Source organism: Oryzias latipes, chromosome 2 (genome assembly GCF_002234675.1).
Source record: "Oryzias latipes chromosome 2, ASM223467v1".
Lineage (NCBI taxonomy): Eukaryota > Metazoa > Chordata > Actinopteri > Beloniformes > Adrianichthyidae > Oryzias > Oryzias latipes.
In genome coordinates, this window is record NC_019860.2 from 6860748 (window position 1) to 6886738 (window position 25991).

The 25991-nt window shown below is 40.6% G+C and overlaps 3 protein-coding genes across 3 annotated transcripts in view; 1 reads left to right on the forward strand and 2 right to left on the reverse strand.

Moving 5' to 3' along the window:
- Positions 1-25991, forward strand: part of LOC105355327 (NACHT, LRR and PYD domains-containing protein 12-like) — a 1049862-nt gene that overhangs the window by 782496 nt on the left and 241375 nt on the right. The gene's annotated exons all lie outside the window — the stretch shown is intronic.
- LOC105355240 (protein NLRC3) overlaps positions 1-25991 on the reverse strand; it is a 591340-nt gene that overhangs the window by 185875 nt on the left and 379474 nt on the right. The gene's annotated exons all lie outside the window — the stretch shown is intronic.
- LOC105355324 (zinc finger and SCAN domain-containing protein 2-like) overlaps positions 936-25991 on the reverse strand; it is a 30089-nt gene continuing 5033 nt past the window's right edge. The window contains exons 2-3 of the mRNA XM_023962579.1: positions 23849-24007; positions 936-4058 (exon numbers count right to left, since the gene is read on the reverse strand). Coding sequence (XP_023818347.1) covers positions 2584-4058; positions 23849-23930 — 1557 coding nt within the window. The 5' untranslated portion in view covers positions 23931-24007 and the 3' untranslated portion in view covers positions 936-2583. The remainder of the gene's footprint in view (positions 4059-23848; positions 24008-25991) is intronic.

Sequence of the window (25991 nt, forward strand, 5' to 3'; positions counted from 1 at the left end):
TTCTAATCAACTGAAAATGTATAATTTCTGTCTATTGGAAGTCATTTGAAGTGAAGCTGTGAAAGTGACCACATTTATTCAACAACCTCATAGCAACAAGAAACAAAGCAGATTTCTCTCCAAAGAAGTTTCTTTCGTCCGTTTTCAATCCAAACAAAGACAAACAGAACTTCTGAAAGGCAGAAATGTGTTTCCACCCAGAGGAACCTGCAGCAGCTGCTGATCCATCAGAAGATTCTGGACCTGCAGAGACTTCCCACACAGCTGCCTCTGCCTCCAAAGAAGCTGCTGATCTGCATGAAGAGAGAGCTCCAAGTCTCTGCAACCAAAGCAAAGAAGCAACCAGAGAACAGAAGCACAGAGCTGAAGCAAACATCCCAGAACGTTTGCTTTGGGAGTCCCACCTTCAGTTTGATCTCCTCACTCACAGAGACCCTCAAGAAGAAGGAGGAGGAGGAGGAGGAGGAGGAGGAGGAGGAGGAGGAGGAGGAGGAGAAGAAAATGATGCTTTCAAAGACCTTGATGGACACATTCATTCAGATCAAGGAGGAGATTGAAAACCTGCAGAAACCAAAACCCAAGAAGAAGTCTGGGATGCAGAGATTCCTTCAGTTTTTCCAAAGATCTGAAAGACAGAATTGATCCAAACTGGATTGATTTGGGTTCTTTGAGTTTTTCTACATTTGACAGAAACCAAAGTGGGAGGAGTCCAAGAGTTGGAGATGTTTTAGAGCTGAAACAGGCAGATTTAAGAAAGCCATCAAATAGTCAGTTTGACTGATGAACCAATCAAACGATTGGATGGAGCTCTGTGATCTCACCTCAGTCCTGGTTTACACAGCCAGAACTGGACCTGAGGAGTCCAGCATTGGAACCAGCAGAGAACCAACAACCAGCAGAAACCCACACTGTGGGAAAGACTCCACACTTCTGACTGATGTTCACGTCCACTTTATTCTTCACACACAAGATTGGGACAGAACACTGAGAACTAAAAATAACATAGGAACAGTTCTAATGTTTACTAGAAAACACGAATCACAAGAACACCAGACAGAAACACCAGTCTGGTTCTTTATCTGCATCTTCCTTAATACATTTTTAGGAAATTCTTTTCTTTATTTAACTGTTATTTGCTAACATGACTCAAAAAAATATAGACTGTAATTATTTTATTTTTAAAACAATATTGAAATGTTCATGAATCATATTTTAGAATTAGAGACGTGTAAAAATATTTCTAGTGTTGTCATGGTAACACACTGACTTGGAGCACATTGTCTCAGCATTACCTAAAACAACAATGGTCAACTGTAACACATTTAAACAATATAATAAAAGTACAAAAATCTACTTATAAAATCAATCAGCAAAAATTGAAAAAGATTAACATTTTTTTTTAAATAAAATCGTATCCTCTTAATTCAAAACAACACATTTCTATTTTACAGGCGAATCTAAAAAAAAAATAATTTCATGAACAACTAAAATATTTTTGTCAATCAATACAAAAAGTGAAACTCAGGCTGCATAGAATCATTACACATTACAATATTTCAGCTATATGATCATAGTGGCTTATTGATGAAATAAAAAATAGTATCTTAGAAAATCAAAAGAACCAAAAAAGAATGTTTTCAGCACTTTAATCAGACTTTAGACAACGTAACTTCTATGCATTCAATAATCCCTTGTGCCTCCTTTTAACTGAATGAGAGAGCGAGAGCGAAAGCGAGAGAGATATTTTAACATTAACAGATGAGGCGTTTTATTACAAAATCAGAAAGCAGCAACTATTGCAAATTTTACTGCTCTGCTGTAAACCGTGCGATATAGGCGGGGCGTGGCATTTCTAAAGCATGACCGGCTTCCTCCCCTCGACTGGCTGTTCCATGACTCAGTCTCATTACTATGGGGGTGGGGGGAGGGGGGTGCATTCAGCAGCTCTGCCCCGTAACTCTGGAACTCACCTCTGATCTAAAAAATATGGACTCACTCTCTCAGTTTTCTCACCTTTTTCGTCATGTATTCAGCACATAATATTTAAAGCGCCTGTTTTAACTGTTAACTTGTTTTGTGGAGTTTTACTGTTGTATTTTTATGTTTTTGCATATTTGCGTACTTTGAGGCTACCTAGTGTGTCCAGAAATGAGCCATATACATAAAATGGATTACTATCATTATTCAATCAAGTTGCGTATTTCTCTGAGAGATTTTTGACTGGCTGACAGATTTTTTTAGGAATATATTTTTCATTTTTGGGTTATTTCTCTTTGCTGGCCTGCGATCTACCCTCATGTCCTTGAAGATCAATCAATCGATCGTGATCAACGTCACGAGCACCCCTGAGCTATCAGAAGAGCATGTAAACAAAGGAATGTTGGGAAAATTAGCAAAGCTAATGTCAGCGAAAACAGTCCTGCCCACAACTCAGATGACCATTTCCGATGAACTCCTGCTGTACCACAGAAAATATGTCTTCTTAAATACAACACAGGCTAAAAACTACATGATCAGTTAAAAGACCATTAGGAACGATTTTACATTGAAAAATGTTTCATCAATTTTTCTAATAATTCTTAATTACAATTTTTCTCTAGATGTTGCATTTTTTCCTGTGTGAGTTTTCATGTGTCTTTTGAGATTAGACTTACAACCAAAGCCTTTTGTACATTCTTTACACGAAAAAGGCTTCTCTCCTGTATGAGTTCTCATGTGTTTTTTGAGATCAAATATAAAACTAAAGACTTTTGTACATTCTTTACACGAAAAAGGCTTCTCTCCTGTATGAGTTCTCATGTGCCTTTTAAGACCAGATAAATCACTAAAACCCTTTCTACATTCTTTACACGAAAAAGGCTTTTCTCCTGTGTGAGCTCTCATATGTGCTTTGAGACTAGATACACTCCTAAAACTTCTATCACATTCTTTACAAGAAAAAGGCTTTTCTTCTGTGTGAGTTCTCATGTGTGTTTTGAGATTACATATTTGAGTAAAACCTGTTTTACATACTTTACACAAATAAGGCTTTTCTCCTGTATGAATTCTCATGTGTGCTTTGAGACTATATACACTGCTAAAACTCTTATCACACTCTTTACAAGAAAAAGGCTTTTCTCCTGTGTGAGTTCTCATGTGTGTTTTGAAACGAGATAAATGACAAAAACTTTTATCACATTCTTTACAAGAAAAAGCCTTTACTCCCGAGTGGGTTCTCATGTGCAATCTGGAGTTAGACCATTGACTTAAACCTTCTGAACAGGCATAAAGTCTGTCATCAGACTCATTTTTCATGGGGATAAAGAGATTACTAACAAATCCTGAGCTTTCACCAGACTTCGCAGAGGGAATTTCATGTTCTTTGGGGGATTGTTTGTGTTTTTCACCCAAAGTTGCATGTGTTAATAAGTGTATTTTACCACCAGAGTCACACTGCCCTTCTGACATGTGAGAAGTGTCCACACTTTGGACATGACTTCTGTCTCTTCTCTTCCTCTGATCTCTGTTCTGTGGGTCTGTCCCTTCATCTGTAGTTGATGTTGATTCTTCATGTTGGTTTCCTTCTTCATCCTGACTATCAGTTACATTAAAGCTCTGCTGATTGTTTAGATCTGCTTTACTGTTCTGATTTTCCTCATAAGTAGGAATCTCCAACAAGGTATCAGTCTCCTGCTTCAAGTTAAGCCGCTCCTCATATAGACTAATGCAGAGTTCCCCTGGTTCCTCCTTAATCTGTGGTGGTTCTGGTTCCTCCAGTTCCTCTTTAATCATTGGTGGTTCTGGTTCCTCCTGCTTTTTTTTAATCTGTGGAGGTTCTGGTTCCTCCTGTTCCTGTTTTATCTGTGGTGGTTCTGGTTCCTCCTGTGCCTCTTTAATCTGTGGTTCTGGTTCTTCCTGTTCCTGTTTAATCTGTTGTGCTTCTGGTTCGTCCTGTTCATTTTTAATGTGTGGTGGTTCTGGTTCCTCCTGCTCCTCTTTAATCTGTGGTGGTTCTGGTTTCTCCTGTTGCACTGTGAAATTCCTCTGCTGGTTGTGGATCACATAATGCTGGGGGAGAACTGCAGGGACACAAACACAGAAAGGAGGCCTTTATACTTTAAAAATACTTAACATCTTGTCAAACAGCAATAAATGTCAAAAACATTGCAGTAAAAAAAGCGCATAAAAAGTTTTTTTTTTTTTTTAAATGTATATCCATCCATCCATCCATCTTCCTCCGCTTATCTGGGACTGGGTCGCGGGGCAACAGTCTAAGCAGAGATGCCCAGACTTCCCTCGCCCCAGCCACTTCCTCTAGCTCCTCTGGGGGAACCCCGAGACGTTCCCAGGCCAGCCGAGAGACGTAGTCTCTCCAGCGTGTCCTGGGTCTTCCCCGGGGCCTCCGCCCAGTGGGACATGCCCGGAACACCTCTCCAGGGAGGCGTCAAGGAGGCATCCGGACTAGATGCCCGAGCCACCTCAACTGGCTTCTTTCGATGTGGAGGAGAAGCGGTTCTACTCCGAGCCCTCCGCGGGTGACCGAGCTTCTCACCCTATCTCTAAGGGAGCACCCCGCCACCCTATGGAGGAAGCTCATTTCAGCCACTTGTGTTCGGGACCTCGTTCTTTCGGTCATGCCCATAGCTCATGACCATAGGTGAGTACTGGAACGTAGATCGACCGGTAAATTGAAAGTTTTGCTTTTTGGCTCAGCTCTCTCTTCACCACAGCGGACCGATACAGCGACCGCATCACTACGGACGCCGCTCCGATCCGCCTGTCAATCTCACGCTCCGGTCTTCCCTCATTCGTGAACAAGACCCCCAGATATTTAAACTCCTCCACCTGGGGTAGGGATACTCCACCCACCGAGAGATGGCAAGCTACCTTTCTAACCTTTACCTTTACCTTACCTTTAAAATGTATCTACTAAGATGTCATTCAAAATTAAGAAATTAAAAAGTGATTTTTGTCATTTTGTCTTTGGTGAATCAAATAAACTATAACTCCTCACCCATCAATCTATAACAAAAACAATCATGTTTTTGCATTTAAGTAGAAGCCAAATTAGATTCAGATCCGTAATTTGACTATAGCATATAAACAGCCATATATTTAAGTTTTAATAAATTAATATATTTGCAACAACAGGGATCTATGGGGGGAAAAAAATCCAGTTACCATTTCCAGTATGAACTAAAACTCAAACTTTATTGATTGGTGTAGCGTCTTTAATTCCAGTTAAGCACACAAAGTGCTTAACATAAAAGAAAAGAAAACGGCAATAAAAAAAACTAATTAAAGAAGAAAACACAGGATAATCACACAAAATTGGCACCCCTCCCTCACCAGATTCTTCCCTCAACCCACCCAGGTCCCCTAATAGTACCCTGAACAAAAAAATAGGAAATGTAGCTTAAATGTGGCTTGACACTGCTGTGCAGAAACGGTATAATGTATGGGGCATTATATTATATAATGATTCATTGCAGGGCTCCAGACTAACTTTTTTCACTAGGAACACTGTGGCCCCCAACTTAAAATTTTAGGGGCACAACCAGAAAATTAAGGGGCGCATACCATAAATCAACATGCTAACCAAATGTACTAATTTCCTACTAATTTCAGAAATTACAATGTGCTGTTTCTAATTCAGTGTCACATTTTATTCTGCACTTTTGACGATGCAACAACAAGGTCAACTGACAGCACCATCACTGTCATGACAGTACAAATAGCAAACAAAGTAGGGCTGGGCGATATGGCCTGATTCGATTTAATTCGATTTCCGATTTTTTCCCGACCCCTTAAACCCCTGCTAAGGATGGGTACCGAACTAAAACTCTGTGCCATGTTGCTGACAGAATCATATAAAAACACGGATTGCGGAGAACAAGTGAAGCACTACAGCTGCACAGCAGCTAATGCACGAAGCATCAGCCGAAATGTTGTCGGCAAAGCGGGCCAAAGATCTGCAGGACCTCCCAGCAATAGTTTCTAGTTTAGCGACCTGATCGATCAGTGATATGTCCAACGCTCTGAAAAAAAGCCAACATTGTTGCGATGAATGTTACTAGTTTACTTCCATGTGTGAGAAAGCATGGGGAAAAAAGATGGTACAAAGCATCTTAGCCACATTAAAGAGTTCTCCTTCATCCTGTCATGCTGCCTCATCACACTTTTTTATTTCTGGAAACAATGTTTTTTCAAGGACTTTGTAGTGTCAAAGACTTTGATTTGATTTCAAATGCTTTATTTCAAGCAATTAAGTAGAAATAATACACCAAAGCAATATAATCATCAGTTTTACATTCATACAGTAACTAATCAAATGTAGGATAATTAGACATATTAATAAATATTGCTTGAAAGGGAGTGGAAGGAAGCGAACTTATATAATCCCACCCCGTTATACTATAACCATTTTATTACATTATTTATCAATATCCGGTTCCCAGTTTTTATCAGACAGAATTAAAAATCATAAAGTATTGATAAAGCACATGACAAAGATGAATTACTTAATTATTATGTAAAAAATAACTTTTAGAAATCAACATGGCAAATGCAGATCAGTCATCAAAAATATATGCAGATTATGTTACTTATAAAAGTCATTCATATGATTAAAACATAATACTATATCAGTAAAATAGACAACACTGTTTCAGGAATTTTCATAGCAAAATTTAATCAAGTATCAAAAGTTAAAAACGTGCACAGTTATGCTACATTAGGAAAGATTTTTGAATCAATTTATCAATTTTTGAAGGAAGTGAAGTAATATCATTAAGCATCGATCAATTTAACCATTTTCAATAGGTGATTAATCATTTGTTTTACTTTTTCTTTTTTTTATATATTAAAGTAATGCTGTAAGGGAAAAAAATAACATGGTCCATAATCTGTCGATTGTCCAAGGTTGGCATTTCTTCTTCTGCTGAATAACAGCTCTCCTTCTGGGTTCAAAACAGTTAATAGTTCTCTTCCATGTTATGTCTGCAGACATTAGATTCAGGTCCATATCCTTCTTCAGCTGATATCAGCTGCGGTGAAAGTTGGGGTCAAGTTGTCTGCAGGTCAGAACTCTGCTGTTATTCAGGTGATGTCAGACGACGGAGAAAGTGATGAATCCAGGTGTCATATTTCTTGAAATTATTGGGCTCTTTGATTTATTACTGCATGTTGTTTCAGACAACCGTAATCAAGCACTTCTGAAAATCCTTCATGGTGTTCACAACCAAAACCTTGGCCGGTCCGGTGGACTGAGTGGTTTGACATAAATCCTGCAGCCTTTAACCCAAGTGTTCTCAATCTGCTTCTGCTTCCTGAAAAGCCGTGCATGTTTGGAGATTTCAGCATTCCTTCTGGTCAGATGGTCGTTCAGATAAACAGCAGATCCTCTGAGATTTTTACGTTGATTCATCAGAGCTAGCTTGTGTTTTTGATTCACAAACCTGATGAGGATCGCTGGTTTATCCGTCTCCTTTCTCCTGGGGAACAGGTGGCAGGTCTCAATGGTATTGAGATCCAAGGAAATCCCTTTAGATGTGAGAAATGAATGTATTTGCTGTTCCAGAGACTCTGCACCGCTCGCCGGTTCACTGCTAGCTACGCTAGCGCTAGCATTAGCAGTGCTTGCTCCTGCTGTCAGTTTCGCTCGAGGCTTGATTGGTACTCCAGTGAGAATGACATTATTCATCCTTACTTGCTGTTCCACATCGTCCAGTCTTTTCTCCAAAATGTCGACCCGGTTTTCTCGTTGCTCGTTTTGAGCCCGAAATCTTCGGAACTCTTCCATCATTTCCCAAAGTGGCGTTAGCTTAGCCGGCACCTGATCAATAAAGCTTTTCATCGTAGCTTGAATATAATCAAGAGTCTTTTTGAGGTCTTCGTATTCCTGGGTTTTCTTAGGGGCCATAGTAAGCTCTCTTTTTTGGAGAAAATCAACTTTTTAAGTCATTTGAAGATAGTTGTATCCACAGAGAGACACGCCACGCGCCCTGCCCGTAACCCGGAAGTTCTTGACGCTACGCGACGGCTCCCAGACCTCGCTGTCGTCCGTTAAGTTTCTTCGTTTTTTCCGGAATCAGTTTTTTTAGGAGTTTTTGCTTACCACGAAGGGGTCTTAGGGCAGCGATGTCCAGTTTAGTTTAGTCAGTTTGTTAGTTCAGTTTTGTTTTTTCCTATTAAATTCTATGAGATACAAAGAATTACCTAAAATCCTTTAGATTTTATGTTTTACTTTTTTAATTACCTATACGAAGCCCATCGAGACGACTGTTGTTGTGAATTTGGGCTATACAAATAAAACTAAATTGAATTAAATTGCTGTATTTATTAGTGAAAGGCTTAGATCTCACTCTTTTCTCTACCTCTCTCTAACACGCACTACTACTCAGTGACAGGCAGTGAGGTTAATGGCTAGTGAGGCAGTAGCTGCGTTTACATGGACAAAAGTAATCGGAAGGGAAATGCGTCATGTAAACACGCTGATCGTAATACTCTGCCCCGATCAGACTCGTTTGGATCAAAATTTCTTTCCGATCGAGATAGGTGGGTTATACCGATTGTTTATCCGATCGTGGAGCATGTAAACGGTCATTCCGATCGTGTGTCACTACTGCTCTGGTTTACGTCATGCATAGACGGTGTTTCACTGAGAGAAAGCTTCGGAGCGCATACGGGACCGACCAGCTGCTCTGCAGAGGCCCTGCTCCACTCTCGCCCTGCTGGCTCTTCGCCTCTCCCCTTTCTTACACCCCTCGAGGGGGATGCAGGGGAGAAGCGCTTTGTGCCCCCTGACCTCTGGACCGTGCATCCGAGCTCTGCGTCCAGGCTCGGATGCCAATGGACTGAGTGAACCGTGTCTCTGAGCAGAGCAGCCGGATGTATTGATGTGTGTTTGAGGGGAGGGGAGGATGCTTTGTTATATGTGCGTTTTGTTGTTTTGTTATGTGTGGGAGACTTGGATGGACTGCGATCCATCCCGCCACTCTGGGTTAGCGGCTGGCTGACTCAGGAGAACCGCGTCCGAGCAGAGCTCCAAAGCCGCTGTGTGAGCTTTTCAGAGCAGAAATCCCTCTTAGTGCTAAGAAACCGTTCAAACAATCACATGGATTTGTGTTTCCAGTTGTGTCCCGACAAAATAAAGGCTGATGTTATTCCCACACATTAACGTGCAGCCAAGATGCAGATTGCAGCGTTTCCTGCATGGTTGTTTTTTTTGTGTCCATCAAACAAGGCTAATGTTGTTAGCATGTGTTGTTAGCCTCTCTTAACCCTGGCTTCTTCCAGCTCCGTTATTCCACAAAAAAACACTGACCACACGGATTAAAAATAAAATGATGAGCGAACAGGCGCTTCATAATATTCACAACATTAATAAAAGCACGTTTGGAAGATCGTCTCGTATATTACCGAGCTGCCTCATAAAATGTTCTCTTCTTTCAAAGAGATTTCAGCTCAGTCATCTCCAGTTTGCTCGCTGCCTCATCAGTGACAAGTGGGGAACCTTAGGCAGTCAGTCTCTGCATTAAAAAGGGGTTGATGAGAAAAGTGATCTGCGGTTGTTTCTGCTGCACGTCCTCAAACCGCAAAGTAAAGTTTCCTTCCAGCAAGCAGGGTCACGTTCTGCGCTTTATTCATTTGGATTGCAGCCTTCTGCTGTGAGCTCCGCAAAGAAAGAAAGTGGAACGATGGCCGTTTTGAATGTGCACTTTGAAAAGCTTCAACTTGTTAATAAAAGAGATAGTTTGTCAGATCAGGAAGAGTTTTTATTTTGCCCGGCCATTAACATTGTTACTGCTTCCAAAAGCTTAAAATAATAATAAACATAGTGACTTGCCATTCCATTCAGTAAAAAAGTAAGAATCTTCCCATTCTTCCAGAAACATCCTGTGTTTATCTTTATACTCTGAATTTCGCCATTTTGATCATGAGGGTAACAGTCTGCACGCACATCAAATGTTTAGTAATTTTGTCTGGCATTGGGCGTAACCCACGCATACGATTGGTGGTCACGTATGTGTCAGGAGACGCATCAAAACACACTGCCAAATTACTTTTATCATTATTTATTATTCATTTTTAATACTCTCTGATAGGGCTGGGCGATATGGCCTAAAAATAAAATCTCAGATTTTATTTTTTTTAATTCCATTTCCGATTGTTTCCCGATTTGTCCCCCCCCCCCCCCCCCCCCCCTGCTTAAGGAAAGCAGTAAGTACAAACGGCAGACAACTTAAAACAAATGTTGCTTTTATTTAATCAAACCCAAGACAAATGTAACCCCCATTTCTGGTATGAATAATAAATAAACTAACATACTCTTGGAATCAAAGTTAAGTATAAGACTTTTCTTTTTACTCCCTTTTTGGACTTGTGTTTAAATAATTTTGTCTTGTTTTATATAACTTTTGTCTTGTTTTTGTCTAATTTCGTTATTCTACACTTGCTTTCACTTGTCCAAAATAAAAAGGTTACTTACATAAAGTCCCAGCTGTGTTTTAAGTCACACTTTGAAGTCTAGACTAAAAGGAGAAAAACATCCACCTTGACAGTAGCACAAGTTTCTAAAGGATTAACAATACAGCTCATATCTGGGGTCTAAGGTTTTAATTCGATTAAGAAACGCTGTCTTCTATGCAGAGAAGATGATGAAGCAGCAGGAGTCGCGGTCAATTTTATTTATTGTTATATAAAACCAATAAATTAATTTTGCAAGTAATTTTTTCTGCCTTTTTTGTACCAAAAGAATACAGAAAATAGATTGGAGATTGATAAAGTTTTTATCTATCAAAGGGAGAAATGCAGGTGTCCGGCAGCAAAATACACACAATACATAACAATGTCAATTATAAAATAGCAGTTAACATCAGCCAGGTTTGTTAAACAGCCGTACCAAATCGAAACGTATCGAACCGAGCCCTATGAAACTGAATTAGCGTATCGTTACACCCCTAATACAAAGAGAAAGTAACACGCCATGTTCCAGTTCTCATGGTCAACATCGAGAGAACCCCCTCCCCTCGCGGCCTATGACGCGTGGTTCTACTATATAAACAAACCCTGGAGGAGTAGCGTCATTGAGTGGAGAAAAGTCATTTGGTTGCTGCCACATCTGTTTGGCACATAACATCCAATTTCCGTTCAACTAGGAGATCATGGATGAGATGTCCCTTCTTCGTGAGTGAGTGGATGTTTAATAGACCAAAGTTGATGGTCGTGGAGGAATGTTTCACAGTCGCATTGTTAGCCATTGTTAACAAGTTAAGTGGGCCAGGACGCTGTAATCCGTGCGGCGGCGAGAGTTCCTCAGAGGACGGTGGGCAGACGACCAGAAGGATTTAATTGATTTGGAAGTACTGCCCGGGAAGATTCGGTAAGTGCAACTGAAACGGTGGCTCATATAAGGTGCTTGAGCAATGCTGGTGGATCTTTAGGAGTTGAGCAGATTTTGGCGAGTTCCATAGCAGAGTACTGTAGCAGCACTTTCAATGGTTGATAACCAAGAGACATGACATCCCAGACAATTATAATTCTAATGTAGTTCATCCTGATGTGCAGGAGGTGTGAAGGAGAGAGAGCAGGCGGGTTACCCCACACTCTTACAGTAGATATGCTGGCTAATTGTACACAAACTCAAGTGCTGATCGATTATAGCTGAATCAAGCTAGAGTAACAAGATACAGACATATCTAATGGCAGGACTCAGAACCCAGGACGTCACCCGCTCAGAAAACCTAGACACAGCGATTCAATGAGCTGGTTAAACCATAAACAGCAACAACCGATCCTGACTCATCAAATAATATTTTAATGGAGGACATACCTAAGAAGTGATACTGGATTTTAGTTGGATTTACAACTATATTTTTACTTCTTGTAAAAAAATTTTTTTATTTAAATCTTTACTATCTTGAAGAAATCCAAAGAATCTGGAAAACTTCACCTGCACAGTTCAGTGCCAGGTATTCATCTCTGAGTCACACTGGTTGAATGACATTTGGTTGATATAGTTTAAACACAAACAAAACGGGCAACAACATAGACGTCACTTCTCTACACAGCTCCATCACTTATGGTGAGGGAATCCACACACACAAGATTTCACATTTCCCATGAATCTTAGGGGCCATAGGTTGGACTAACCCCCGGTCGCCACTCTTGTATACAACATGGCTGAAGCAAAGTTGAAACTGCAGCTATCAGCTACACGGAGGAACATGGGAGCAGCTGCAGAGAATTTAAGATGAATGAATGAATCCATTGTTCACAAGTGAAGGAAGCTGGAAAACGCACTCCGACAAGTCAAGATGACACAGTTAAATTTCCGTGGAAATCCAGACGAGGATCCCGGTGCTGCAGAGACAACCAGTGGATAGCAATGAAAAGCTGTCATCTTCCGCTCATACTGTAGTAAAAAGATAGCAAACAAACAACTCCAGCCCAGCCAAATCACCGACATGGACGAGGTGCTGCTGACTTTCGACATCCAGGTGAGTCACAATGTTGAGAAGAACAAAAGCAGCGTGGTAGGATACGCAGAACGGGGCAGGAAAAGTTGGCTTTTGTTGTTGTGCGAGTTACGCTACAGCTTGTGAATGAATTGTAGAAGCTTGGGCTAACGTGTCTGCTTGGAGCCGCGCAGCAACTAGACAGACTCTGACAATGACGAAAGGGAACCTGCTGTGTTTGAAGATGAGGACTTTAATGGACTTTTGGATGCTGTTTCATAACTGAAAAATAAAAATAAAAATCACAACCAAGTCAGATTTGCTCCTGAAGCCTTTTTAAACACAAACTGTGTGTGTGCGCTGAAGCTGGTGTTTGCGCTTGCGCATGTGCAGGAAGGAGGGAGGGAGACACTCAGCGCAAATGAGTGTGTGAGCATTCAGTTTGTGTTACTCAGTTATGGAGAACAGTAATAATAAGGGTTTCCTCAAAAAGAACAGAGCAGGGCTCGACATAGCCATTTGTCCGCTGGCCCGGTCCTGTTTTTCATGCAGTACGGACCACAAGACTTTATTTTTTACTTGTCCGCTCGGGCCACTAAAATATCTAACAATTAATACATTTTTCACCTTTTTCAATAAAGTATATTTTGCGAAAACGTGTAGATTTACCTCGTCTTTATAATTCACTTTTTCTGCTAGTCCTGTGTTCAGACTTCAAGGGTTTCTATGGGAAACCTTTTATCACTCTTCTCCTCCTCTCCCGCCTGCGCGCGCGACTGTCACTGCCGAGCACCACGCGGCACGCGCTCACTCAATTTTTTTTTTCAAACTTTATTGAATGTAACAATTCAATACTAAACAATGTTAAACAGCAACAACGAAGGAACAAGCCAGTGGGTTATTATTACATTTTAGGCAGATATATTTAAACTGACACACATATCAGCGCGCCCCCTGGTGGTTTTTCACCGCGATGATCATAAATCCAACACCGTCACTGAAGAGAGACTGAAGCATGTCAGAGATGTGGAAGACATGGCAGGAATAGATAGGAATATGTCAGATGGAGTGACGGGTGGAATCAGTACTATGGACAGCAAGATATTTAATGAATGCATTGAAGATGAAACTGTATCCACTAAGCTTTAAGCTGAATGTCAAAGAATCAAAGGCAACTCAAAATACCTGAATCTCAGACTCAAATGGAGTATAAGGTCAAACTACTTAATTTTGTTTTTCTTTACAACACTGTAAGCAGTAAGTATTTCTAGTTAGCTGAATGATCTCAGTAATTTAATTGTATTTAATTTTTCAATTATTTAATTTAATTAGGTAACTAAAGTAACTAAAAAGTAAATGTAACTTTGCAACAGTAACAAAAAGCAGAACCTCAAGGCAGTCAGAGCAAAAAAGTCAATAAAACTTCTTAACTATTGATTAGGAACAAATGTGAAATAGCAGTGATTAGAAGCAGCATGAAAACTTCTTAACTAGTGTTAACTACTACACTGCAGTGCTCTCTTCAAAACATCTGAAACAGACTAGAGCAGATTTAAGTTTGATATGCTCTATTTTTAGTCATTGAAAAGTGTATAAATAAGTGCTAGATGTCACCAGAATGCACCAAATTGCAGCATATTAAAATTTTCCGGGGGGGCATGCCCCCGGACCCCCCTAAAGTTGCAAGCACCTGCGGAGCAGCGGGTCTTGCTGTGCGCGGTGTCGGGCCAGTAACTTTCAAAAACTACTGGCCCTGTGGGCCAGTGCAAATTTCTGGGCTATGTCAACCCCTGCAGAGGCCAGTTCTTTCATTAACCCACTCTGGAGGCTCTGAGGGTCTGAATGGGGCGTTGATGTGCCAGCGCCTTAACACCTGGTGCGCCTTTTGTCTGTGTCAAAGACTGAAAAATGCCCCATAACTGAGACCGCGCCCTATAACTTAAGGTGGCCCAGAAGGGTCACAACACATTAACTTTACACACAACACATTAACTCACAACACAACACAACACAACAGAATAACTCACAACACATTAACTCATGGCCCAGAAGGGTCACAACACAACACATAACTTACCTCACAAAACTTTAACTCACAATGGAAGTAAAGCAGCAATGGAAGTGCTTTTATTCTGAAATTTCCACTGGGCTGAGCTGCTAACTAGCTAACAGAAAGTAACGTCACAGTGAGCTGTGGAGGGAGCGTGATTTTTCTACAAGAGAAGCTAGCAGCAGTGTTGCCAGATTGGGCGGTTTTGGTTCTAAATTTGCGGGTAAAAATGGCTTTGGCCGGGTTTGCATAATTTGGGCGGTTTTAGGGTCGGTTCGGCGTTTTTTCCCCCCACATGAATATATAATAGCGGACTACGTTAGGCCGTGTGGCTGTGAACTTCTATGTACTGAAGCTCAGTAAACGCACCAGGCAGAGACGCTTAACGGGCTCTGTCATCTAACCTGTTGTTGGGGGTGTGCAACGCCCCGCCTCTTAGAAATTGTGTTCTTTAAAGCCTGACACTGCGGCTGCGTGTGGGAGGAGCTACCAGCTAAAGTTATGGTCTGATCGCTACATGGAGCGGTGTCTGCGTTTATCAATCCTTTTATTATTAGTCTGAACTATCTTTTATTTTGAAAAATCATCGGATGGGGTGCTAAATCAGTCCAGTAGAGGGAAAAACTCAACGAAAGTTGTGTATTCTTCTTTCTCCTGATCTAATAAAAGGAGGACAGTATTGAATATTTCTTCAGCGGACCGGCTGTCTTTCATTCATTTTCTTAACCCGCTCTATCCCCGCTATATGCGGCTCTTTCTTCCATGTGCTAGACCTGAGCACGGCGACTATCGTGTGAACCTATGATGACCGTATTTTGCGCTCTCTGTGTAGGATACACTGGAGGAGCGTGGGGGAAAACAACTCTCAGCTGCAGAGGATGTGAACAGGTGAACAGGTAGAGAGGCGGGGGAGGGGCTTCAAACTCTGTCAGAGAGATAGAAACAGGGGCATCAGATTTAGATGCAGCTTTCACTGCAGGAGTTGAAGCAGAGACTTTCTCTGAGATGATCTCATGATCTCAAACATGGAAACATGATTACCAAGTAGAACTCTCCAAAATACTAAACCCCATCTCTCCACATTGTTTGTGTCTAGTGTTGCAGAATGGGTGTGTGTGTGTGTTGGGGACTGCACGTGCGTGTGTGAGAGGAGGGAGTGGAAGAAAGGAGAGGAGAGGAGCATGGGTGCAGCGACAGAGAGGGGTGTGAGAGCAGAGGGAGGAGTGTGCGTTCATATTGTGTGTGTTTAGTTAGCCACTCAGCCCAGTGGAAATTTCCAAATAAAAGCACTTCAATTGCTGTTTTACTTCCGTTGTGAGTTAAAATGTTGTGAATTAAGTTAATGTGTTGTGTTGTGACCCTTCTGGGCCATGAGTTAATGTGTTGTGTTGTGAGTTAATGTGTTGTGAGTTAATGTGTTGTTATGTGTTGTGAGTTATTGTGCTGTGTTGTGAGTTAATGTTTTGTGTTGTGAGTTAATGTGTTGTGTGTTAAGTTAATGCGTTGTCTGTAAAGTTAATGTGTTGTCTGTAAAGTTAATGTGTTGTGTGTAAAGTTATAGTGTTATGTTGTGACCCTTCTGGGCCACCGTGATAACCCAGTGTGCCCTATGGTCATGAAAATACGGTACTCAGGTTGAAACCTAGGCCTTTTTTGATGAACACAGAGATGTGCGCTGAGGAACACTGGTTGACAGAAGCGGTTTTGTTTTAAGACCGCTGTAATACGAGTTCATCAAATTCATGCATTTTTGCGTAAAATTGGCAAATAACAGTAGGGAACTCAAAAGCAAGGATGTCATCAAATTGTGTGGGGGGGGGATTTGCCTGGGGAGTAAATTAAAAAACTCTGCGCAGGGGGCATGGCTTGACAGAGCATGGATTAAGACGTGTTTTGTGGAGCGGAGCAGAATAATTGCCTTAAAGTATAGTTCTTAACACGATTGAGGAGTAAATTCTAGCCTGGACTTTGTTTAAAGTTGCGGTGACACGAAATAAATACTTAAAATGTCTAGAAAACCATCGAGAGGAAAGCAGACAACTCTTTTACAGGTGAGGCCTGCCACACCGACCCAGCCTGCAGCCCCCACTAGCAAAGACCCCGCAGGTGAGGAGGAACTAGCTGCGGCTAGCTTAGCAGCCCACACCTAGACTTCTTTCTAATTGACCAAAGGTTCCTTTCTCTAATAACTAATAGTCAATATCATAGTATAGTGATCTCTGATCACTCCCCTGTTCAGTTTGACCTAACCTTCCCAGAAAATATAGTATTTCAACGCACATGGCACACTTTTACCGGGAGACCCGTCTCCTAAATTCCGGTTGCTCGTTCACGTAGAGCTGCAGGGCAGATCACAGTCCTAAGTCTCCCACACGTAACAAACCATCCTTACTTCCCCTAAAACACAAAACTGTAAGTCCGTCTGCTCTGCTAGAGACACGGTCGCTCGCTCCACCGGTCTAATCAATCGCAGGACCGGACCACTTCTTTTCTACTTTGTTTATTTGATTTTTTTTAAAGTCACTTCCCTCAGTTTAGACTGGATCATCGCAGATGAGTCATTTTTTGGGAATAAAAGGGAGTAAAATAATGAATAATATTGATATAATAACAACCCCCCCCGACGATATCATCGTCCATCCCGATGGTTGACTGCAACCATCGTCAACTGCCAATTTAGGGGACATCGCCCAACCCTAGTTCGTCGCTTTGAATCTGTGATCCCTAAAATAATAAATCCAGATCAGGCTTTATACCCGGTAGACAATCATTCTATAATATGCGCCGCCTGCTGAATTTACTGCACACTTCCCATTCCGTGTACCAACCAGAAGTTGTCATCTCGCTAGATGCAGATAAAGCATTTGATTGAGTAGAATGGGAATTTTTATTCGCCAAAAGTAATCTCTTTCCAATCAATGAATTGGCAGCAGCAATATATATATATAAGAGTTGAAGAATTTACTTATCTTGGTGTTAAAATTACACACAATTACAAAGACCTCTACCATTTCAACTTAAAGATTTTGTCAGAACAAATCAAGGAAGATCTGACAAGATTGTCTTCATTACCCATCTCTTTAGCCGGGAGAGTTAATATAATTAAAATGTCTGTCCTCCCCCGTTTTTTATATTTTTTCCAAATGATCCCTTTCTTTTTACCAAAGACAATGTTTAAAGAAAAAGATAATATGATCTCATCTTTCATATGGTGCAGAAAAGTTCCAAGAATGAAAAAGATGTTTCTGGAAATACCAACGTCTGCTGGAGGTCTAGGTTTACCTAATCTTATATCGTAGTACTGGGCGCTAACATTAGTAAGATACCACATTGGATTTCCACGTGGGGTAGTAGCCAGGGTCCAGCCTGGGCTAAAATGGAGGTAAATAGCATGTCAACAGTTGGTCTGGTTTCAATTGTGAGTTCTTCAATCCCTATAATTTCATATCCCCAGATTCTTAATCCAGTTTTAAAACATTCCCTAAAAATCTGGTTTCAGTTTAGAAAACACTTTAGCTTTACTCGTCTTTCCTCTTTTTCTCCCATAGTTAATAATACCCTTTTCCCACCGTCCCATATCGATGGTGCATTCCAGATGTGGCACAAAAATGGGCTGGTATTTTTGAAGGACCTTTTTTCCAAAAGAAATCTAATGCCCTTTGAATCACTACATGAAAAATACAATATTCCCAGATCCCACTTTTTCAGATTTCTCCAACTCAGAAGTTTTGTTAATAAATATTTTGATCCCTGAGAAGCCTGCCACATTGACACCATGGACGACTTATTTGCTTTAAACCCTCATATAAAGGGCAACATATCTAAAATTTACAACAAGATCCAGGGTATTAAACCACTTTCATGGAACAAGAACAGGCTGGCATGGGAAAAAGATCTTGAGGTTACATTTTCAGAAACATCGTGGCAACTCTGCTTGAAACAAATTCATACCTGCTCTATTTGTATTAGACACCGTCTTCTTCAATTTAGAGTGTTACACCGTCTTCATTATTCAAATGAAAGACTTTCTAGGATCTACCCTAATGTCAGTCATTTATGTCTAAGGTGTAAACAAAGTCCTGCCTCTCTAGGACTGGACAAATATTTTTGAGGTCCTCTCACTGATTTTTGAGACGAAGGTTCCATCCTTCCCACTCACTGCTGTTTTTGGGGTTTTGCCCCCTGAGGTCAAAGTCTCTACATTCAAAGGGAGGGCAGTTGCCTTTGCAACAACAATAGCCCCGTAGGACTATCCTCCTCCAGTGGAAATCAGATAAACCTCCTTCGTTTAATGGCAGGATTAGAGAAATGCTCTCTGTGTTACAACTGGAAAAATTGAGATCCAGCTGTGAAAAGTTTATGGAAATTTGGACACCCTTTACAAATTATGTTAAAAATGTGAGTCTAAGCTGAAGCCTCTTTGCATGTTTTAGCCTAATAACCTGTGAAGATGTAGAGGTATGCGTACATAAGTGTGTGCATCTGTATGGGTCTATAAGTGTTTGAATATGCACGGGTACTTGTGTTTCTACAGATAGAAGAAATAGAGAAAAACATTTGAAAATTTCTGTCCTGGATGTACACTTTTCTTTCCTTTTTTTTAATTTTTTAATTTATTTTTAATTTATGTTTTTCTAAAGTTATTCATTATTATTATTATTATTATTATTATGTTTTGGGGTGGGAGGGTTACTGTGCAGGTTCGTGTGTTTAAGTTTGTATCATGAAATTTCTCAAAAAGTTTAAAAAAAAAACACTGCGCTGTTAACGCATTAACACAAATGAATTTGAAAGCCGTTAACGGCGTTAAAACATGAATAGTGGCTCGTTCAAAACTGCTCACTGATTTAGTTCGGTAAAGTTACAAAGATATTCACAGATTCTGACTTCCGGTCTCAATAACTCTTCTGATAAACGTTCAAATGTAACAGCAAGTATGTAATTCCTTTTGTATTAACCCAGAGAGTGAACTACAAATGCATTTAAAAAGAAAAAAGATCGTTTTTTTTCACTTTTTGATCTAAATTGTTCTCTTCAGGGTGTAAATGCAGACATGCAGCGAGCCGGCTGCCAAGGGACCGTCAACAAAGTGCAACCTCTGTGAAACACCATTCTATAAAAATCAATACTCTTTTGAAAAGTGAATACATCTCTACATTTATATGAACTGGTAATGAAGATCTGTCAGCATATTCATGCTAAAATAAATATTTTGTGTCTTTCTTTATTATATTTTATTGCGCATATATATAAAAATCAATACTCTTTTGAAAAGTGAATACATCTCTACATTTATATGAACTGGTAATGAAGATCTGTCAGCATATTCATGCTAAAATAAATATTTTGTGTCTTTCTTTATTATATTTTATTGCGCATATATATAAAAATCAATACTCTTTTGAAAAGTGAATCAGGGCTCCAGACTGCGACTAAATGGTCGCATTTTGCGACCAAAATTTGAGAGTGTGCGACTGAATTTTACATCCAGTCGCACATGTGCGACCAGTAAATTTGCCTCCCCCACCCTCCGTATTTTTTATACATTAAACGTGGAAGGGGCACGTCAATGATCAATGAAATAATCTGAGACGCGAGCGCACACGCACGCAGGAAGACACACACACACTCGCGCACATACTCATGAAACCAAGAACACACTCTCGCGTGATGCCCGTCTGTGAGGCGGCCACTGCGTGTGAGAAGAATAAGTCACTGTAAGTGGCTAAAATATGTGGAGGGGGCGGGGCCACAGATATTCGCGCGCGCGTAAACATCTGTGGGAAGGAAACGGAGACAAATTTAGTCACAACCTGATATGTGCGTCTGAGCTATGAGCAAGCGAACTATTGATTCGTTCTTCCGGCCTGCGGCTAGTGTACCAGTGCCGGAGTGTACAGCAGGGGTCTCAAACTCGCGGTCCGCGGGTTATTTGCGGCCCCCGAGATGATATTTTGCTTATAAAATACCCGCCTTAATATGAAAATTTAATGTTACTGCAGCCCGCCAGTTTTAATGAATGACACTTTTTCATTGTCGTGCACGGAGATGACCAACCAATCACAGTGGGGTAAATGACTCTTGGGGGCGGGACAAAGACAGGGCTTGAAAGCAGGAGACCTGACAGCCCCCTCCCTCCCCGGACCACATCAAGGAGTTCCTTACTTTCCTTTCTAGAACGTATCTATTCGCTCGTAATTTTCTAAATACATGCAGTCCGTGCTGAACTTTTCTCTGGGTCTCACAGAACCGGAGGAAGATTTAGGTTTTGGTTACGGTGGCGCATCAAACGGTTTATGCGCAGCTGTTACGGCAGCACACCGCTCCCGCGGGAGTCGGGTTAGCTGAGGAGAATTAATGTCCCACACCTACATGCGTGACAGCTAACGGGGCTTGAACTTTAAACACGTGCGAGCAAAAACAACATTAGATTTAGACATACTGAAAATACGTGGGGAAAATGCAACGATAGACGTGTTTAAGATGAACCGGCACCTCGCCTGGATCGTTGGAGAGACCAGCCCCCCCCCCCCCATGGCTGTGAGATGAAGGCGAATCTGCAGCGAGACTGAAGGACAAACAGGAAGTTGGAGTTGTCCTAAACATTTAATTTAGTTTTAATATTCCTCTCCCCCTTAGTGTGATCTGTGTTATTATATATTTATTTTACGATTATTTTAATGTTTTGTAATCCATGTAGCCTTTTTTAATGAATTGGTATTTTAAATTATTTTAATTAATCACTCAACTACAAAAACCATCAGGACACATGTCCCATAATGCATTGTTTTGTAGTCTGTAGGGCAGCTTTCAGTCAGTTCAGTTTCCAGCTGTGTTCACGTAGGTTTGCCCCTTGCTCCCACCCCTTTCTCGCAATATTTTTGTGATGATTGACAGTTGATGTTGGAGCAAAAACAAAAACATACGTCACACACCAGGTGATCTGCGCAGCGTTGAGTCCATCTGGGTGATCTCAAACACGCTTATTGTGCATCTTGGCTGCACCTATTTGGTGTCACAAAGATAAATTTCCATCCGTTTTCTTTACTATTTGTACTGTCATGACAGCGATGGTGCTGTCAGTTTACCTGTTGTTGCATCTTTAAAAGTACAGAATAAAATGTGACACTGAATTAGAAACAGCACATTGTAATTTCTGCATCTATTATTTAAGTATTTATTCGTAATACAGTGGAAATTAGTAGATTTGGTTAGAATGTTGATTTACGGTATGCGCCCCTAAATTTTCTGGTTGTGCCCCTAAAATTTTCAGTTGGGGGCCACTGTGCTGCTAGTGAAAAAAGCTAGTCTGGAGCCCTGTGAATACATCTCTACATTTATATGAACTGGTAATGAAGATCTGTCAGCATATTCATGCTAAAATAATATTTTGTATGTCATTCTTTAGTATATTTTATTGCACATATTTTTCACATTTTAATAGAGATACGAATCATAATTAAAGTGATCAATAGCTTTAAAAAAAACTGAAGCTAGAGTCCCCAAACTTTCTGTACCGACTAATCATGACCTTATTGTCCGACTACAACAAAGATTTGGTCAGGAATTTTCTTTGTTCTTTTTATGAATGAAAAATAATTTGACAATTACACACTTTTGCTCATAAAATACAATTAATGCAGTCTTCAACAGCTATTGAAAGTTATTTTCTATCAATATTTTCTTTAGTGGTATGGTATAAATGAATGTGGAACAGTTGTCATTGTACAGAGTTAAGGCCTGTTCACACCGGGACGAATTTCGCCGGCGATTTTCGCCGACGTTTAACGCCTCGTGACTAAACAAAGGGCACCAACGAGAGTGTGCACACCGACGCGAAAAAACGCCACGCGTTAAAGCGTCAAAAAAAAAAAACGCCTCGGGTTCGTTTTTTTTCTTCGACGCGTCGAGATCTACTCGACCAATGAGAATGGCGCTTTTGCTCACGTGTCTGGAGCTTCTGAAGTTACAGTAAAACACAACTTGGGGGCGCTCAAACACAAAACTGCCTTGCTGAGCACACATACCAGCGAAGAAGATAGACGCCAAGTAGCGTCTACACAGCCGCGAAGCAATAATGACGGACATTCTAAAATATCCCCGAACCAAGCACCAGTTGGAGCTACTGGTGCTTGAAATATTCATGTTTTCTTTGTTTGATTCTGACAAGTGCGTAAATACTTGCTCTCTTCTTCTGAGTGAAAAGCGACTTTAAGAAGCGTAAAGTTGCGCAGCGCCACCTTGTGTACAGGAGTATTTCTGTTTTACATTAAGCGCCATATAATGTCAGGGAATGAAATTGCATGTTCACTCCACTCATCGTCAGCGAAAATCGCCTGGGTGTGAATACAAAAAACGTGGCGAAAAACGCTGGCGAATAACGCCTGGCGAATATTCGTCCCGGTGTGTACGGGCCTTGAGTTAACTGTGGTTTAACTATAAGCAGAACTAATTAAATGTCAAGGGCCAATGATGATCAATATTTGAATAGTTGAGATACCAGAAAAAATAAAGAAATAAAGGTTGTGGTAGTAAGATGGTATAGTAAAAATGAGTAAAAGGTTAAAGACTGCATTAATTGTATTTTATAAGCAAATGAGTGTAATTGACAAACTACTTTTCATTCTTAAAAAAGAACAAAGAAAATTTCTGACCAAATCTTTGTTGTAGTTGGACAATAAGGTCATGATTAGTCAGTACAGAAAGTTTGGGGACTCTAGCTTCAGAATTTTTAAAAGCTTTTGATCACTTTAATTATGATTCGTATCTCTATTAAAATGTGAAATATATGCGCAATAAAATATAATAAAGAAAGACACAAAATATTTATTTTAGCATGAATATGCTGACAGATCTTCATTACCAGTTCATATAAATGTAGAGATGTATTCACTTTTCAAAAGAGTATTGATTTTTATAGAATGGTGTTTCACAGAGGTTGCACTTTGTTGACGGTCCCTTGGCAGCCGGCTCGCTGCATGTCTGAATTTACACCCTGAAGAGAACAATTTTGATCAAAAGGTGAAAAAACGATCTTTTTTCTTTTGAAATGCATTTGTAGTTCACTCTCTGGGTTAATACAAAAGGAATTAGATACTTGCTGGCACATTTGAACATTTATCAGAAGTGTAATGAGACCGGAAATCCGAATCTGAAAGACTTTTTCTAACTTTACCGAACTCACTGATTTCCCATCATGCCCTTGTTTACAGTCTACCACTAGCTAACATTAGCGGTGAAACTAAAACAGCAGCAACATTGGAGCTCCAGCCACACAGTTTGGATCCAGATAGCAGCTCAGACGAGGAAAACAAAGACGTTCATGGATCCATTTGTCTGCAGGTGGATGCAGTGAACTTACCAATTAAGTAAAGCTGGACGATGGTTCCTTCAGCAGCAGAAAGTTGTTCTCTGACAGAACCTTCCTGAGGTTCTGAAGACATGGTTCCTGCTCCGATCTTCAGCTCCAACTCCCACAAACACCGCCGTCCTCTTCACTGCAGCTCCGATCGATCATCTGCTAGTCTCACAATCACAGCAATCCACGTTGTCTTTCCGTTCAACACTTCTTCACTCATTTACGACACTTTGGAAAATGCTGAGAGTTCCCACACGAACCACGTATCGTCCTTTCTGTCCAAAAACCTCACAAACGTCCCAAAAAGACACGACCGTCCTCTCAGCACATGCCAACGCTGCTAGCCTGCTAACAAGCTAACACAGCTAGCGCCTCGTGCTCTTTACTTCCGGGTCACGTGCAGAAACGTTATTGAAAAAGAAACGTATAAACTGCTTAACTGGATCTCAATATGGTTGAAAATAATTCCAATATTAAAAACACTTTAAATTCGTGATATAATAAAGAAAAGACAATCAAATAATAAAAAAAACTTTTCGGGGAAATTTTATGAGAGGCGTTGTGACGTCATCACACTGCCTCTCATTCCAATGTTCAGATTGGACAAAGCGCATCAGAGACTAAATAAACCTGATCACATTTGTATATTGTATTCTTAAACTACAGTAATGGATAAAGAAATGTCTTAAGTGAAGAAACAACGTTGAATAAAGTAATTTTAAAAGCAAAAAGATCCTAAAAATAGTTTCTGAAGAGGATAATTATGAGTATAAATAAACATTAAACTGTAATCAATAACAAAGACAAGGAATAATTTGAAATTCTTATTACAGTGAAATAAGCAATAAAGTACTTTGTTCAAATGTATAAAATATAAAAATTGAGATGTAACATAATAAAATAATATTGAGGACCACCACGTGTCATGATTACGCTAAGTCGTCACCAACTTCGGACATGGACGCTTTCCCTCCTCTTCCTAAAACTCCAAGTAAGGCCCCAGCTGCAAAAAAAACAAGCCCCGTTGGCAGCTGGACAAAGCTCATCAGATTCAAATGAAGTCATTGCTTTTTTATCTGAGCTGATAAACAAGCGTGGCGATTTGTTGGAAGTGCGTGCAGATTCCTTGGAAAAGCTGATAAGTGAAAACTCAATGAAGATAGATGAAAACACTCTGAAGACTGAAGGGATACAGAGAAGCTTAGAATTTGCATGCAACGAAAGAAAAGACACACAAATCTTCGAAAGATGTTGATCTACGTTTGAAAAATGAGGAAAAAACTGTGGCAGCTCTTCAGGCCCAGGTGATGGAACTGGAGTCATCTTCAAGGACGTGGAGGTTGAAACTCTTTGGTGTCACTGAAAGTCCTGATGAAGATGTGAAAGCCAAGGTCACTAAGATATGTCAATGCATCATTGCAGAAGAGTTTCAGCAGGCTTTTTATGCTATTGATGTTGCACATCGCCTTGAGAAAGCCCAATCCAAACAACACACGTCCCAGAGCGATCATCATCCGGTTCTCCCTAAGAGCCTACAGAGACACAGTCTGGAGGGCAGCTGACAACAGCTCCTTTCTACGAGAGAAAAAAAGCTCTGCTTTGCCAAGGACCTTTCCACAGCTGTCAGAGAAGCCCAGCTGAACGTGCGGCCCCTCATCCAAAAAGCCAGAGAGGAAGGAAAACGAGCTGACTTGGTGGGAAGCAGAGCTTTCATCAATGCTCAAGAAGTCAAGTAATCAGGTCACTGATGGTGATGTGAGACACTGACATGTCTTTAAATGAAAATGGATGCCAAATTGCTAAAACAAGAACAGGATGGATTTGACTAACATTAACGTACGGATGCCCAAATGGAAAACACAAGTCCAAAATATATTGATATTGTCATGGAGCCCGTGACTTTGCTCCTGTGTTGATCTCCTGGAGGCCCTCCCCTTCCTGAGCCCTCCCGCTGGTCACAGGTGTCCTGTTTTATGTTGATTATGTTTGTCTATTTCTGCAGTGTCTGTTCTTGTTTCTGTATCGGAGCGTCTTCGTTCTATGCCCTGGTGTTATGGTTCTCTGGCATTAAAGCCCCTTCCAGTGAACTATTGGATTTGGGTCGTTCTTCCCGCTCCTGGGTTCTTTTCCTTGGACATTCTGTCAC